The 18,407-nt window shown below is 37.8% G+C and overlaps 1 protein-coding gene across 2 annotated transcripts in view; it reads right to left on the bottom strand.

The window, feature by feature from the left end:
* The window catches only part of slc11a2 (solute carrier family 11 member 2), a 28,343-nt gene that overhangs the window by 7,771 nt on the left and 2,165 nt on the right, over window positions 1-18,407 (bottom strand). The window contains exons 2-16 of one of the 2 annotated variants that reach the window (XM_036559364.1): window positions 17,740-17,809; window positions 12,813-12,949; window positions 11,232-11,351; window positions 11,028-11,147; window positions 9,659-9,765; window positions 9,452-9,522; window positions 9,297-9,364; window positions 8,037-8,192; window positions 6,942-7,100; window positions 5,722-5,808; window positions 4,810-4,929; window positions 3,740-3,889; window positions 2,935-3,008; window positions 1,850-2,003; window positions 1,303-1,356 (exon numbers count right to left, since the gene is read on the bottom strand). In XM_036559364.1, the coding sequence (XP_036415257.1) occupies window positions 1,303-1,356; window positions 1,850-2,003; window positions 2,935-3,008; window positions 3,740-3,889; window positions 4,810-4,929; window positions 5,722-5,808; window positions 6,942-7,100; window positions 8,037-8,192; window positions 9,297-9,364; window positions 9,452-9,522; window positions 9,659-9,765; window positions 11,028-11,147; window positions 11,232-11,351; window positions 12,813-12,949; window positions 17,740-17,773 (1,611 nt within the window). In that variant the 5' untranslated portion in view covers window positions 17,774-17,809. Of the gene's footprint in view, window positions 1-1,302; window positions 1,357-1,849; window positions 2,004-2,934; window positions 3,009-3,739; window positions 3,890-4,809; window positions 4,930-5,721; window positions 5,809-6,941; window positions 7,101-8,036; window positions 8,193-9,296; window positions 9,365-9,451; window positions 9,523-9,658; window positions 9,766-11,027; window positions 11,148-11,231; window positions 11,352-12,812; window positions 12,950-14,166; window positions 14,452-17,739; window positions 17,810-18,407 lie in introns of those variants that run through there. The other variant, XM_036559365.1, reaches the window with a different exon arrangement.

Genomic DNA, 18,407 nt, shown 5'->3' with positions numbered 1-18,407 from the left:
CTGTAGAAGATGTGTAACCTATTTACACATACATGGTATTTGACCAGTAGGGCCTACACTTCTAGACAATGCTGCACAACAAATCAAAATGTTTGATGGATTCAGGGCTGAAATGTTAAATTCTGAACTGAATATGTATTACACACTATACAAACCCAGCTTTAACAAACAACCTCATGTGCAGAAGCTCCTGTTCGATTTAAATATGCTAATGAGTGTCTCTAATGTGCACCTGTGTGATTGTAAATGCATATTTTCCATCACCTAATATACTGTATTATTTGTTACAACAGCCTGCTTTGAATATCTAACAATATTTGAGTAACAGTGAAGCAAAAAGAAAAACAGAACTATTGTTAGTTCATAAAGTTCTGCACCAAAGCTCATTTAAAGTATAAAGGGAAATTCCACCCATTTTGCAAAATTTCTTCATAATTAAGCAATTAAGATGTAAACAGAGTCGGTCAGAGTGATTTGGTATGAATTGCTCCATTCTAGAGAAACTTACCGAGTCAGAATTGTTCACACTGGTGGTGATAGGAACCAGACATCCACCTCTAAAAACTCCCACACAGAAAGTTATTACATGAAATGGTTATGAATACACTGCCTGATGTCTGAGACATTGTTTTACAATAGCTTTCAGAATATTATAGTCCCCAAAGAAAACGTATTATTTCAGATTTTCCACTATTTTTCCATCATCAACATTCCATATAAAACTCAGAAGACACGTGTAGGTTCACTGGTGGTTTTGGATAGTAAATAAAATGTCTGTATTTTTTGTTGAAGTCATGGCGACCCCTGGTTCCTATCACCACCACTGTAAAGACATATGAACCATTTCACACCAAACCACTCTGAATCACCCTGTTTACATCTCAAACACTGAATTATGCAGAAATGTTGAAAAATCAGTGGAATTCCTCTTTAAAAGGTATCCTCTGTTGACTTGGTATTCTATAATTTCATGACAGGCCACATTAACTGTAACTGTTCTGCTGATTAACTACAAAATAGCACCCTTCTTTTAACCATTAGCAACATATTGATCCACATGGTGTTTCACTGATTTCCGTCAAATGAAGATGATCAGCAGCCGAGGAGAGAATCCATAAAATAGCTAACTCTATACAAAGCACATATGTGTTTCCCATGTGCTGTTTCAGGAATGTTGTTTCTAAAAGCCGAGTCATTACACACGTCTGTCTTTAAAATCCGTGCTCTGGTGGAACCATTTGCTCGGTTTTAAGAATCAAACTCAGGCTCTTCCTCAATGAGAACTGTGGGTGGGTTCCTTACCCTGCCACCTACATCCAGACAGGAGACACCCAGGGCGATCAGACAATGCCACACCTACAAAGGAGAGAGAAAGAGATGGATATTGGTATTGACCACAGCTGCAATAATATTATATATTATAATATGCAATAATTAAAGATTATAAACAAAAACAGTGAAGCCATTTGAATAACAAATAACTTCATCAGGCTTAGAAATCACACAGGGATGCTAGCAGAAATTAGTATTATCGTGGAAGTGTGATTTTTCTCAATTTTTTTACCAAATTTTAATATTTATGACCTAAACAAAATAAATTATCTATTTCGGCAAGATTTGGAATAGTAAATTCATTAATAATAATAATTTTATTAAAATAATCATTCTCACAAAATGGCCTCAAACCTTATCCATAAATATTTGAGTGTCGATCATCACACATACAATATTTATATCTCTTGAAACTCTATATGATACAACAAAAAGCTAATATTTAAAAGTGATTTTAATAACTCCTTTGTAAGTCTTTTGTGATAATGACTTGCTAATAAGAGTTCATCTCGCTCACCAGGTATCCAACGAAGCACAGGTAAGCAATGGACAGCAGAGCTGAGAGGACATACAGCAGTACACTGTTGAGGGCCGTCACATAGACCACCACAAAGTACATGTTTATTGCGCAGACTAGTAGGATAGTTACTCCCCCACCAATCTTCCACACCCTAAAAAAACAAAACACAGAAACATGGGTAAATAAAAATAACATATACAAACAAATAAAGCATTTGTAACAGAGTGATTTGTGACATTCCGCAATGCAGAATGAATTGCGAGTCTGCTTGTTTCATTAAGACACTTCAATGATAAGACGCCATTTGAGACAGAACACTACCTAGCGACCAACTGTTAAAAAGAATCACCTTAGGTCAAGCAGCCTGGGTTAATGCTGTAGCAAATAAACAAAACAATGTGGAGGTCTGCATAGAGGTCTGCATAGAGAGCCTAACAGAAGGAGACAAAGGCCAAGGAGGTGAAGGTCGAATAACATTTTTTAGTGAATAAGTGAAGAAAAGCCAACTACTTTCCTTTATTTTACTTTTTAAATGACTTTGTATTTTCTAATTTGTAAAGCTCTGTACAGCAGTGTATAAAAAGTGCCATATAAATAAATTTGCCTTGCCTTTTGATTATTTTTTCATTATTTTCTAGATTTGATAAGAAAAAGGGAATAAACACAGGGACCACATACGTGAATCTTATATTATTTTCACATGCAGTTACACACTGCTGGTTAAAACAAGAAAGTGTCCGGTAAAAAAAAAATACTGAGTGGCTGGTAGATTTTGTTATCCGGCAGACACAAAGGCAGCTAATTTCCAACACTGCTGAGCACATTTCAGCACAGAGCACCAATCATGAATTTCACAGCTGATTTCTTTACAGCAGAATTTCCAGATGGCCGATGTTTTTTGGCTAGCTCTTTTTAACCCAAAGTTAAACACTAAGTGGACGCATGAACGACATTTCCAGAACGTTATTAGCCAAAGTCTCAACATAAATAAGATTATTTACTCTTTAAAGCCACATTATTTAAGATTCACATCCAGCTGTAAAGGCTAAATTAACTGCAGTTTAGTTTTGAGTCATACTCACAGTCCATTAGCGAAGTCGTTCATTATCGACGTGAGGCTGGTGAACGTCAGAATCGGGATTAGAGCAAACGGAAGCTGTTCATGAGAAAGAAAAAACATAATAGATTAAAAAAAAATAACATTCAGCAGAAAGAAAATGAAACATAAGCTGCACAATCACACAAACCTTACTTTAGGCTCACTATTTACATTTAACATTTATATACAAACAATAATGACTATTACAGCTGCATCTGTCATCATCATGTAAATTTTCTACTGTAGACCAGACTGTCAGGTCACATGGAGATGATCAGCAGAAACACAGATAGACGTCAGCTATGAGAACTGTTTCCTTACAAAGCTCCAGTATAGACAGTTTACACACAGTTTAGCTCTCTAAATGAAGCTCTAAATAAAACGATTCATAAACAACCTATAAACACTGTCTGTGAGGTTTTACATAACCCAACTCCTGAATTAACAACAAATGTGTCAATATATATATTAAAATAGCATATTTCATTTTAGCTACAAAATCTCAATGTTCTAATAACAAAATGCAGTGCAGCAAAAAAAAATCCCAATACACATGATGTCTTAATTAAAATCTACAATTAAAATTGACTTAACTGAACTACTAATAAAGTTTAAAGAGCAATAATTTGTGTTTAACATTTTTTACTTGTTTACTTAATTCATACTTAAGTTCAAAGAACTTAGTTCATAGAAAAGATTACACTGAGAAATAACGTTATTAAAAGGAGAAGAGCAGACTAAACAGCTGATTTTTTGTGCTAATCCTAAAGTGTTAAATGCTGATCCACCTGCATGCTTTGCAGCACATTGAGGAAATCGTTCATGCCAGTCAGATGCTGCACATCCTGGAAGATCGCTACCAGCAGAGTGGGAAAGATGGCAATGGAGCGAGTCAATAACACCCGCGCAAAGCGAGACCAACGCAGGTTAAGGAAGCCCTGAAAAGAGAGAGGGAGGGAGGGAGGGAGAGAGAGAGAGAGTGAGAGAGTGAGAGAGTTAAGAGTTGAGACTTTCAACTTAACTGCATGTAGGAGAAACAGCATCAAATTACACCACCTTATCAAATATAAGATTTACTGAAACTGAGTGCATTTATCATTATCAGACTTCTGCAGTTCTCTGATTATTATGTGGTCGTGTAAACAGCACACTGATTTCTTAGATCAGCTTAAGGTCCTTAAATCTGATTAAGAAATGTGATTAAGAGGCTGGATTTGAGCTCAGTAATGAGGTTTTTCAGTGCATGTAAACCCTTGCTTTGATTTCTTTTATTTCTCTCAGTCTGCGCATGTGTAAAAAACAGAGCGCTGTCCCAGAAACAGCAAGCAGCGTTTAAAACAGCACCCACGAGACACAGCACAACACTTTTGGAGTGACGCTGAAACCGACTACATGCTCGATGACACGAAGGATCTAAATACTCTCCATCTCCTAGATGATGTACGTTCATTAAAAAAAAAAAAGTTTGAGTTTTATGTTACGTTTACGTCACGTCTTATTCTGAGAGTTTATTGGCTGGTTGTAAAGCAGACATCTGAAAACTGCCTGACTCATGCAGACCCGGAGTTTCCCCATTATCTGATTACCCAAGAGCATGTAAACACACTCAACCAGTTACTGACACAATCTGATTTACAGTTATTAGATTATTAAGTGCATGTAAACGCACTCAGTCACATGTCCCATAATCAATGATGAACTGTTTCATTCACTCATACAGCTGGAGTCAGTGCAGATACTGAAATACTGATATATTACAGTTTTCATATTATCTGTTGTTACTACAGTGACAGTTTGCCTTTCCACCCAGCTCCATTATTATTATTCATAAATCAGAGCACTCTATATATACTCATACCTCCATGACAAATTGTCCAGAATATGTCCCGGTCATGGTAGAGCTCTGTCCAGCAGCAAGAATCCCAACTGCCCAAATATAAAGAGCTGCTGGACCAAAGAAACAGCCCAGCACTACACCCTGAAACATGAGAAAACAAATATGTAACTGCATCAGTCAAAGCTCTACAGTTAAATAGAGGAAAAAGAGTTTCATTAAAATGCCTCTGAGTAAGCCCTTAAAAGCAGTAACTGAGATACATTTAACCAATTTTAGTGTTTTTTGTACCATATTCTGATCATTACCAGCAGCAGAACGGAATAAGTGAAAGTAAGAGCTGGTATTATACCTGGCTACAAAGGCCGGCCGCAGAATATGGTGGTGAACAGCAAAAAAGTTGTTTTGTAAATAAGCGTAAACCAATAAATGGTAAAAGTTCAGTGAAGAGAGATAAAGATGCAGACTGCCAGTATAAGGCCACATTCACACGGCAGTTAAAAGTGTCCTGAATCTGCCTGAGCATGACAAACTATAACACAAGCGCTATCTGCTGACCGTCATATTGACCGTCAGTGGTCTCAGATTAGCTCCAGATACTTTAAATACACTTCTATACATTTTATATACACTTGTCAAAATAATACCTTGTATCTCCAAAATGATCAAAATGATGACTTTACAGGAGAAGGAAAAAAAAACTACTTTACTTTCAATGTAAGTCAATGGAACCAGATTTCTTTCCACATCATTTTGGGCCATTTCTTTTAGTCCATTCATCATGAAATTTACACATGATGTAAAAGAAGTTTTATCATCTTTGTTTGCCTACTTTTACTCTATTTTGTCTACTTTTTTTACTCAAGTTGAACTCAAACCTTTTTTCAAAGCTTTCATATGTTTCAGTTTTACCAGTTGTTATGTTTTTTGGCGTACCCCTTTGTAGATGTCAACTTGAAGAGTTTCATTGTTGAGCGGGAAGAGATCCGTGTGAGGACTTCCAGTTTCATTACACTGCTGATTCTACAAAACAGGAAAGAACATAACTTTAGCTCTTTAGTAACTCACAACAGCAAAAGCACACAAACTGAAGACCATCTCTTTGTGAAGCACTTAAGCAAACACTAATTAAGTATTTATTGAACTGTACTGCATTGCACTTATGCTGTGTACTCTAGCTGGGACTCTAGGTAGCTACTCTCTCAGAAATAAAGGTAGTAAACTGTCTCTGGGGCAGTACCCCTCTGTCACTGGGGTGGTACCCTCAAGGGTACATCTCAGTACCTTTAGCCAGGGAACATAATTGTACCACAATCCACTGAAATTATATTTTCTAAATTGTATTGACTCCACACACCCCGTCTCATCTCCAGGTTTTTAATTTATTGTTCTGTTTTAAAACATTCGGTTATGAAAAGGTACAAATACATACTTTTCACCTGAAAAAAAATATTTAAGGTTCACAATTGGACCTTAAAACCACTGTTATGCCTTTGAGGGAACATTTACATTGTTTGTACCTTGATGAATGAAAAATGTACCTGCACAGTGTGGGGTAAATTCTCTGTAGCTACACTTTCAAAAATGATGGTGCTTTAAGGGTTCTTTGGTAAAGAAAATGGTTTTATATAGAACTGTAAACACTCAAAGAATCATTTGCATTATTAAAGAGGTCTCTGCATTATGAAATGGTTCTTCAGACTGATGGAGAATGTGTTGTAGATGGTTCTATATAGAACCTTTTTGAAATGGCTCTATATAGCATACTGTTACGGTGTCACGCTTGTAACAATAGAGAACCTTTCTGGGTGCTATACAGAACCCTTTTCAAAAAGGTTCTATATAGAACTACAGCACATTCATGCACATTTTCCATCAATCTGAAGAACGCTTTCATGATGCAGAGACCCCATTAATCATGCAAATAGTTCTTTGAGTGTTCACAGTTCTACATAGAACCATGTTCTTTACTAAAGAACCCTTGAAGGACCATCTTTTATAAGAGTGTAGGATACATTCTCTGAGTGGACAACAAAGCACTTCTGTAAGTCGCTTTGGATAAGAGTGTCTGCTAAAGGCTGTAAATGTAAATGTGCATAATAAGATTCTAAAGGAACCTAATAAATCACAGAGTTATCAAAGATTGTAAATCTCACCACTTCCATATTTGTCTTGTCATAAAAAGCTTCAGCAAAGACGGCCACCACAAAGACATTGATGAGGAAGGAGACGAAGAGGGCGATGCTGGACTCGATGAAGTAGTACTTGTTGGCCTCTTTCACCTCCTTCTTGTTGGCTCGATCAACCTGCCGTGACTGTACAGGAAATAAATACAGCAACGGGCCTTTGATTAATAAGTTGACTATGACTAACTGAAATGCTCATTTCAACAGCAATTAAAGGAAAAAAGGAAAACACAAAATAGGTGCTGGGGTGGGCAATATGAACTTAGAGGTGGGTGATATGACAAAAATATAATATTGTGATACTTCAAGAAAATTTTCACAATGTACGTGTCACGATATATATTCTTTCAGACATATGTTCAGTTGGAACAGAGAAAAAAAGAACAAGCAGTGCTACATTAAAAAAAAATACTAAAAACTGTGAATACAAATGATTTTTATTCAATATTTGGCACTAAATCCAGTTAAATGGGACTAATTCTGCTCTATTTATAATGAAACTTGCAGTTGGTCAGTGTCTATAAGCACTGGCGATATATGCCATTCAGAAAAGCAGATTGTATTGTATTGAGACATAATTTATCATGATAACAATACATATTGTCATGCCCTAAATGAACTCAAGCTTATATTACAATATTTTCCACTATTCCTACAAAAACCATTTCACGATCAGTGTGTGAAACACCCCCTGATATTCGGGGGTCCCATGTTGGCTGCTAACTCACTCACCATAGCAGTGCTGATGCTTCAATGGCAATAAAATGTTTGGTTTATCAGTTGTTCTTCTCTAAATGCTCAGTTCTAGTTTGGTGATGCGCTCTTCCTCACATTAACTGAGATCTTACTCATCTCCTCAACAGTATGAAAAGTCTTGTGAGTCACACCTGCTCTGGAGGAAATGGAAACTTCCTAGATATACTGACTATGTGACTGTAATACTCCCATGGTTTACTTATGGTAAATAATTAAAAGTATTAAGATTTATCGATAAATTTGCCTTGATTATTGATTTTTCAAATCTGCTCTCTGTATTGACAGCCCACTGGTCCTCAGGGGCCTTACCTTAACCAGAGCCGAGTGCAGGTAGATGTTGTGAGGCATGATGACCGCTCCAACTATCCCAACAGCCTGTTCTAACTGCACAGGACCGCAGCCTTCACAGTACGGAACAAACATGCCCTTCAGAACCTCACCCTGATCCGGAGCCACTCGTACATACTGAGAGAGGAAAAATGAATCAGAATTAGAGAAGGAAACATTAAACTGGTTCAAGACAAAAAGCTGACAGTGGTGCCGTATAGAGTGTTTTTAACTTAATCAGGTTTATAGAATACTGAACAGTTGAAGGAAGTGGATTATTTATTCTGTGTTTATGAGGTTATTTTGAGTTTAAAAGGATTTTCATTGTTCAGTTGTTTACCCAGCAGCTATGGTATTCCAGGGGGTTGCAGGGGTGTTGCCATTTGGTTTCTATGGTATTTTGGGTGTTTGACAGGCTGCTATAGGTTACTAGGTGTTGTTAGATGATTGCTATTGAATCTGGTGGTGCTAGCAGTTTGCTAAGGGATGGCAGTGATGTTGCAAGTAGTTCCTAGGGTATACTTAGATGGTTGCTATGGTGTTCCAGGTGGTTGATACAGTACTCTATGATTGAAGTGGACAAGCGGTTAATGCCTGCCTCTAAAAAGACTGACGTACAAATGAGACATGTCTGTTCAAATCAGACATTACAACATAAAAAAGCCACAAAAAACACATTGGTATATGGACATGTAAAAGCATACCGCCAATACACCTCTCGCTCCCTTATGCTTTTGTGGAAACCACTGTCAGTGATCAGCTGGTCAGAAAAAAAGCAGGCGGAGCTTGTGGTATGGGCACAGCCACACTGAAATGACTGGGGTTTACTTTGTTTAGAGGGACTTTTAGAACAGAATCAGAGCTCTGTAGAACCAAGGACATTTTTAACATAGGAAATATTTGAAAAATGGAAAATGAAATTGAACCTTGACCTCAGAATCAAAAATCAAATTAAACTGGAAAATGTGTGTATCTTTACACAATTTTAAAAACTTGTGCTGAGATTAGTCAATAGATCAGGATATTTCTGTAGCTAATATAAATCGAGCTTTATGATGTTAAATCATTGCAGTGTTTCAGGCCACACAGCAGCTTAATTCTGGTCTAGTTCAACCTCAGTATGAACAGAATGCCATCACAAAAACCTACAGAAACATTCTGGGCAATTTCTGAGAAGTTAGTGAATGTTCCCTTCACACTAATTTACTGTTACTCTAAGCACATAGAAAGTGCATACTGTACCTCATATCCAAAGCTGAGGGCCATGATGGTGATCAGGAACCCAAAGAAGGCTTCCAGCTTCCGCAAACCTAACGTTTTGTAAAAAGCAGTGTGTTACGACATGCATAAACAAACTGACTTACATTTCACTGTCATATTTCTACTGTTTAACTTACCGTACTTGTCCAAAAAGAGGAATACGAATGTGTCAATGATGGTAATGAGGACTCCAGCCCACAGTGGAATCCTGAAGGTGTGTCAAAAAATAAAAAAATCAATTTATGCACAAACACTATATATATGCGAGCTGTAAAAGATAAATATATTATTTCCGCTCCAACGTGTAAGATTATGCGTATGTAATGATGCTTATCTAATATTACCGGCCAACAGATAGCAGATTGAAGGCAATGGCACAGCCGATGACCTCCTGCATGTCCGAGCCAATGATGGCCAGTTCCACCATCAGCCACAGGATGATACGAGGCACCTGAAAGAGAACATCAGAGGTAATATTAAATTATTCAGTGTATGAATGATATTGTATTAGTCTATTATGAAGACACAATGTACTGGAGCAAAAGTGAGTAACAGATTTCTGCATCTAACATAAAATGTTTACATTAGACTATTTGAATCACAATAAATATATGTCATATTTATGAGAGAATCACTGCATTGATATATTATCTGATTTTGCAGATGTAAAGAATGGTAAACGGAGAATCAAAATCAAATCACACGTTTTGTTGATATTCTAAGTGAAAATAAACTAAAACATTTTCCAAAGCAGTGGTTCCCAGTCCAGTCCATAGCACAGCCCTGACACTCCACATTTTTCCTTCATCCCTGTGTGTGCTGCACGCTGGGTTGAAGTAAAAAATGTGGACCATCTGAGTGTCACTGAGGATTGGGCTGGGAAACACTGCAATACAGAGAACATATTTTAGCACAATTACTGTTTGTTGGCTAAAGTTAACATATTGGTGGAAAAAAATAAAACATAAAATGTGGCTGATGAAAAAGCTATGGCACATTCTATTCTTTAAATTTGGAGGAAAAAAAAATCTATTTAAGTCTCTTCTCTATACAGGATGGGTTAACTTATTTTTACTTAGTTATTAGGGCAAAGTGCATTGTTTGTGGTGGCCCGAGGGCATAAAAAGATAAAATATACAAGTTCATTAAAACCACCTACAATTACAGACTGTAGTCCATCCATTTCTCTGCATACATTGTTACACTGTTCTTCAATAGTCAAGACCCCCACAGAGCTGTTATTATCTGGGTGGTGGGTCATTCTCAGCATTGGTGTTGATGCTGACATGGTGATGGCATGTTAGTGTGTGTTGCGCTGGTCCGCTCACTGTCCACTCTATTAGACACTCCTACCTTGTTGGTCCCCCTTTGTAGATGTAAAGTCAGAGATGATGCTCATCTGCTGCTACACATTTTGTGTCTGGTAATCCTCTAGTCCTTCATCAGTGGTCACAGGACGCTGCCCACAGGACGCTGATGGCTACATGTTTTTGGTTTTCAGTTAAGCAGCGACACTGAGGTGTTTAAAAACTCCAGCAGCACTGCTGTGTCTGATCCATGCACCAGCGCAACACACACTAACACACCACCACCACGTCAGTGCCAAAATCTGAATACCAAATCTGACTGAAATGCCAATTCTAAGCACCACCAAGGGGAAAAAAAACAAAAAAAAACATCAATCCTAATTTCAGATTGACAAGGTTCACTTACAGTTGGGTACTGTCTGTTGCAGACCTCTGCCAAGTGCATCCCAGTGACAACACCCAGTCGTGCAGCCAGTCGCTGCAGCAAAAGTCCAATAATGGTGGCCCCCAGAAGTACCCATAAGAGCTAATGTAGAAAAAAAAACACTAGATATATAAAATGTTTTATACGATGGTAGTCACTGAAATGTGATAACTGTGAAGAACTTACTTTAAATCCAGCTTTTGCTCCTGACTGAAGATCAGATTCTATGTTCCCCGGGTCCAAATAAGCAATGCTCATGAGAAAGCCAGGCCCTGTGAATGCCCACAGCTTACGAAAGCTGAACACCTGCAGAAAAACGAGAGGACGAGATGATTTTCCTTTCTTGTTATGTCCTTAATAACCTGTCAGGTCATTAAAATGCCACATGGAAGTGCCTTTAAGCAGCGATTTTGCATGTATTTAAATAGACAGCATGATCTGAGCCTCTCTCAATACACAGCTCAGTCAGAGCTTATTGCTTCAGCAGTACATGGAAGAGGAAGCAAAACTAAGTCGATGCTGTATAATATTGCAGTATTTTGGGATTCAAAATACTATCAAAACACAGGGACCCACATATCAATATTTTCTTATTTCATTATGAATATTTCTGCTAAAACATTCTTCAGATTTCCTAAACGCAGTTCTGTCTTAATCCTCCATATGGTGCTGTTTCCATCTGGTGAGATTAGGGCTTCTGTCAGTGGAAATATTACAGTTGGATGGTGTAGTGGATAACATAACACTAACATACAACATCGCCACACAAATATATGAAATTCCAAGCTTTTTAATATTTTCTTAAAGGGAAAGGAATACAATTTCCACCTCTCACACTGTCTCATATACTCTGTGCATTAATGTGTATTTCATTCAGAACAAGTGACTGAAAAAGAAAGGATATACGCTTTGAGACTGCAGGATCCTTTAATTTAATACTTTTCATAGTAAAAAATAAGTCATTTTCATCATCATGTTACCTTAAATTTTTAAAATCTACTTTAAGACTTCATAACAAGCTTTTTAAGGAACTGCAGAAATCCTGGAAAAAAGGCTCTAACCCCACTGTTCAGACAGGAATCAGAAACACAACGATAGCATATCTGCTTTACAACAGAAGCATCTGCTAAATTTGTACATTTAAGGAGAATCTTTTTTAATGTTTGTCTACCTCACAATTCTGCTTCAACAAACATCAATAAAGTATAAACTAGGGCCTTACAGAAGCAAAATAACTAATTGCAATCTTTCTGACTAAAACTGTGACTAATTTAAATTGCGATTATTATCTATAAGGTTCAGGCCTTTTTTTGGCCAAGAATTTCAAAATATCCACTTTTTCTGGCTTGATGCTTGACCCCTGAATGCAAAGTGCCAAACTGCCAGTGAGTTGTGGTTGTGATGTCACGACAGATGGAAGTTTGGCTGTCTCTGATTGGTCTGACTCTACAGGCATTTCACAAGCTCTGTGTTATTAGGTTGAGGTAGAAAACTGCACTCTCTTAAATCGTGATTTCAATATAAAGAATATATAAAGCCCTAGAACAAACTTAAATCGTTTTGGAAGAATTCAGTGTCAAAGGTAATAAATCACTTTATAATGCAACACTTAGCTTATAATGAATCTTTATATGCTTACATGATTAACAAACTATTTTATCCAGAGAAGTTTACAATGACTAAATGGCATATTTTTGTGTTGTTTCAACCTCATTCTCTTCTGTATACAATCATATCATGATAATCTCATCCAAACACAGAACTTACCTGTGTGACATCTTCAGGGACCGGGATCTTCTCCTCAAAGTAGGTGGAAATGGGTTCCTCTTCAGGAGCTGAGGGGGTAATGGAGCTGTAGTGGGCGGGGCTGGTCTGGGTGACTCCATTCTGCTGAGGGGGACTCTCTGAAGGGGCACAGAGGAGATTATTAGAAGAAATAAGCATCATTGTTTCAGAACTTTCTATCAGTCACTTATACTGAGAGGCAGTGCTGGCCAATACATCGTCTGTACAGAAATATTGTGATATCGATATACTGTGATGTTGCTTTTCTGTTTTAGCAATATATTATACCCATAATATAATGGCCATAAAATAGTAGTGTTCCTGTCAAGAAGCTGTTTGTTTTTGGTTGTATAATTCTACTTTGGACATATTACTTATTATATCTTTATTATCCATTTTAAGATTTATGCTAACTTAAAGGGTAATTCCAACAAAGTTTTAAAGTTCCTGCATAATTAAATGTGTAAGAAACTTTCACAACTGTTCACAGTAGTGGTGATAGGAACCAGACGTCCACCTCTAAAAGCTCCCTAACAGAAAGTTATTTAAATGGTTATGAATACACTGCCTGATGTCTGAGACATTGTTTTACAATAGTTCTGAGAACTTAAAATCCATTCATGGTGGAGGGATACATGATATGTAGGGTGTTGTGAGGCACAATAGTCCCCAAAGAAAAGTTATTTTTTCAAATTTTCCACTATTTTTCCCATCATCAACATTCCATATAAACTCAGAAGACACTTTAGCATAGTAAATAAAATGTCTATACTTGTGTTGTAGTCATTGTGTCCCCAGGTTCCTATCACCACCACTGTAAAGGCATATGAACCATTTCACACCAAACCACTGAGTCACTCTGTTTACATTCCACACACTAAGACGAAGTTCATTACTGCTAACTTATTAACTTCATACTTTTTCTAGTTTTCCGTTCCACCGTAAACAGTGCAGCAGTTAAATTCTGGCGCCTGCACCGTTTAAGGTGGAATGGAAAACTTGAATAAGGAACTAAAGAATAAGAAGCCAACTTTAGCTTTGTATAAAGAGCTGTGTTTGACTCTCCTTTTTTCTTTTCAACTTTTTGCTACCCTGTCACTTTCTCTCATTGTCCATCAGCGACGGCGCACTATCTAACCTCAGCCAGAGCGATTCTCTTATTGTGATACTCGACTGTAATCAGGTTCTTCTACTCAGCAGTAATGTTGACACACTTCCCACTTCCAGTTTTGACTGTCCAGGTTTGTGAAATCTATTTCTACAAAATGACTCACACGACGGTACAAACTGTGACAAACACACGGCTTCAAATTGTCTGATGAAAATCTGGGCTTACCGGCTATTTGAAATTTTTCCATTTGAAGACGATCGCTGCTCTGAAAGGCTGATGTGACGCGTACGACTGTTCAGACAAACCGGACAGACATCCAGAACAAAGTCTATAAAGTTCCTGCTTAAAGCTCTAAAATAATCGCCAGTAAACAGGACTATATCCGGATCACTAAAAGGAATAAAACACTATCCAGACTGCTTTATGATTTCCGAGTATCTATTGTGTGTGACACTTTAAAGTGATGCAACTCCATCCTGGACGTCCTGCAACGTTTCAAAAAGCCTCCAAAGATTCAGTGAATGAGGTTATTGAGTTCAGAATACACTCCTTGTGTTCAGAAACACTGCCATAAAGTCTAGAACGTGACACACAGCTATTTCCCCTGTTTATAGACCTTCACACAGCAAAAAGGCTCTTTTATTGAGGGTCATTTCCCAGAACTGCGATATCACAGTAGATCACAGTTTTTAAGGTTTGAACCCATGTAAAATATTGTAATATTGTAAAATATTGTTGTTTTGTTTCGCATTGTTTCATACAAGGCATTTATTTGAGTTGAATAAAACCAGTTAATTATTTTTTTTTCCACCACATGAAGTTTGTTTGGGCTGAACTGACAAAAATTAAATACAAAGCAGTTTTCATGTAGCTTTCACCAGCAACTTTTACATTCATTTCACTAAAAAATGCTCACAGTGGAACATGTAGCAGCACTGAACAGAGCTCCCATTATATCCACCAGAGAGAGGTCTTGATCAATAAGGGGGAAATGGAGCTAAAAAATGAAAAAATAAACTTGTTTCTAGACATTTATGAAGAAACTACCTTTAATTTTGGAAAGGAAAAAAATGTGTTACATAAACTGGAGCACTGATCGGTTTGCATTACTGCTACCAAGCACCAATTAGTTAGCATTACTGCTACTGAGTGCCCATTTATTAGCATTACTGCTTCTGAGCGCCCATTAATTAGCATTACTGCTACTGAGCACCCATTAATTAGCATTACTGCTACTGAGCACCAATTAGTTAGCATTACTGCTACTAACTGCTTATTAGTTAGCATAACCGCTAAAGAGCGCTGATTAGTTAGCACTACTGCTACAGATCGCTGTTTGGTTAGCATTACTGCTACCTAACGCTGATTGGTGGGCATTACTGCTACTGAGTGCTGATTGGTTAGCATTACTGCTACTGAGTGCTGATTGGTGGGCATTACTGCTACTGAGTGCTGATTAGTTAGCATTACTGCTACTGAGTGCTGATTAGTTAGCATGACCGCTAAAGAGTGCTGATTAGTTAGCATTACTGCTACTGAGTGCTGACTGGATGATATAAGATTACTGCACTTCTGTCCTTGGGACGTCCATCGTGAAGATGGATGTGTAAATGTGTAAAATTGTTTGTTAGAGATCGAAAACTGGAATACTTTGATTGTAAATGTCTAAAATGAATAAATCTACTATGGCTAATTATGGTTAATTAAGAAATGTATATATTACTGGTTTAAAGGGTGGACTTAAAGGGGAATTCCACCAATTTTTCAAAATTTCTGCACTCACAGGAGTTCAATGTGAACTGCTCCCCTGTAGAGAAATGTGTGACTGTGGCTTAAGGCTTAACAACATGGAAGGCCACATGAACTACTCATTCATCAGGCTGGCTGGCAGCTCCAGGCCTTTTAAGGGTTTAAAGTAAGGAGGATAAGAATGCAGTACATTTCTGGGGGGTCCTTTCGCCTGTATAACATGATCGAAATGAAAGGTCAGTCTAAATCATGAGAAAGCATGAGATATTTTCTATTTGCACAACTCACTTTGACTGGAGGGCTCATTCAGACATGCTCTGTTGTGCAGTCATGTGTTTTCCCTCTGCTATCTCCCACACCAAACATTAAGATGCTCCCGAAGACCTCAATTATCTGGATTTGATTTGGTAAATTATTATTTATATATCTTCAACTGGACTTTTCATCCTTGTTGTGTTTCAACAGCCTCCTGTTTCAACACATGAGCAAAGTTTTCATGCACAAGCCACCACAGTCACACCTGACTCACCAGAAATAAAAAAGTAATAATAAAATCAGGGTCACAGTCACCTGATGTCTATTTTTAAACTGCACACACACATTTCTGCTTAAGGAGGAAAGTACAGCAGTGATACAGCTGTGAGTCAGTCGTGTTATTTATCTATTAAATTCAGATAGCACGAAGACTCTCAGATTTCTCTTGGCCTTACACCAAACGACTTTTCAAGCGGAATAAAATCATGAAAGTTTTGTTAGTGTTGTGGTGGGTGCGCTCCTGTAATCTCGATCATTAGAAGGGAATGACAGCTACCTTAAGTCAGTCTTTTCTCATCTTTATGTTCCAATAAAATCAACAGTGTTTAATATTATCACTGTTGATATTGAGTTTCAGTCTTGGCTCATGCAAATAGTGGCATGGAGACTGTCAACAACCAACAGGTGAGCTCAGGGGCATCTCCTGGCCCAGGCCACAGCCCCGAATATTTTTAAACCAGCCCAGAAACTTCTGAATCTCATCATCCATGATTTCATTCAGGGTCGCATTCACCCACTCTAAAGACAGAGAGAGAGACTGCAAAGGAGGGGTCTGCTGGACTGTGCAAAAGGAGGGAAACTGGTGGAGTTGTTCAGGTTAGAAAGTTAGATCAGCTAATTTAGCTTGTAGCTAGTGAGTTAGATCAGAGCTAACAGATTGGCTAGTAAGTAAGCTCAGGGCTAAATTTGTCTGTGTCTAGCGAGTTAGATCAGGGCAAAAATATTAGCTTGTGGCTAGTTCATGGCTAACATAGCTTGTGGTTAGCGACTTAGTTCTGGGCAAACCTATTAGCTTGTGGCTAGCATGTTAGTTCATGGCTAAAAGCTTGTGGCTAGTGGATTAGATCAGGGCTATATAGGCTTAGAACTAGAGAGTTATATCAGGAAAAAACATATTAGCTTGTGGCTAGTGCGTTAGATTAAGGCTAAAATATTAGCCCGAGGCTAGTGCATTAGATCTGGGCTAACATAGTAGCTTGTTGCTAGCGCTTTAGCTCAAGGCAAGTGCACCCATTTTAGTGTTTGTGTGCTGCTAATAAAGCAGTCTGAATAGATCAGGCTAAACTCCACCGCGCCGTTCTAAAGTCTATAATACTGCACTAATGTAGAACAGTAAAACAGTAATAAACTGTAAGTGGAAAAATGAACATAAGTGGTGTTATAACTAAAACTCAGTACTGTTAATAACGCAGGAATAAACTGACATCAGAAGTAATTAAACACAATATGCCATATTGCAACACACTGCAAAAATATTTAAACACGGTAACAGAATCATTTCATGGCTCAAATTTCAAAGAAATATAGTACAGAAAGGCCAGCAGTTTCCCATCGCTAGAAACTGTTAAGATGGAGATTCTGGTTATCCCACTGCAGGCTATTATTAGGAGTTTTAAGAAAAGCTGGTTCTCAGTGTTCTGAGCGATTTTTACGCTGGCGCTCTTCCTGTAAAAACAGTGTGGGAGAGTCCACTGTGTGCATTTCCCCACATCACTAATCTGATCTAATCCGTACCTTCCAGGAGGTCCGACTCTTGATTTGTCTTCATGGGCTCAGACGGAGGGAGCGTCTCTAAAAGAGGAGGCTGTGAAAGAGAAGAACAGCAAACAAAGTTAATCAGCCATCAAGATTTCCTAGCAATTATGCTGTTTTGTTATTATCTTTAAGACTGATATATGGAAATGAGCTCTGTTCTGATTGGCTGTGCCTCCTTCAAAAAAAGCAGTCCAGGCTGGAACACCTCTTATAACATCAGTCTGAATGGGTGGGGCTAAACAGCTGTAGGCTGCGTAAGCTGATGTATGTATATGGCATCACAAAAGCAATTCAAAATGGTCTGTTTGTCCAGTTTATTGTTCATATATGGACTGTATGTACGGTACATTTTGGAAATTTTAACAACGTTTACACATTACAACAAATTCTCATAACAAAAAAAAGAACAGAAAATAAGGTTTTCCATGATACGGAAGGAGAGAGGGCATAATCATTAAAAGGCTTGTCTGGCTTAAAATGATGCACATGTCCAATACTATTAAAATATTATATATAATTCAAAAGGAGATTTGTTTATCATAAAAACATGACAAAATCCCTCTACTAGTGGGTCACCACTGTTGCACTGTGATGTCATAAGGTTGCACTGGACCCAATCCTGAAGAACACAAGACAGTCAATAAAGG

This window comes from Colossoma macropomum, unplaced genomic scaffold, assembly GCF_904425465.1.
Source record: "Colossoma macropomum unplaced genomic scaffold, Colossoma_macropomum, whole genome shotgun sequence".
NCBI classification, from domain to species: Eukaryota; Metazoa; Chordata; class Actinopteri; order Characiformes; family Serrasalmidae; genus Colossoma; species Colossoma macropomum.
This window is presented reverse-complemented; position numbering and strand designations above follow the sequence as displayed.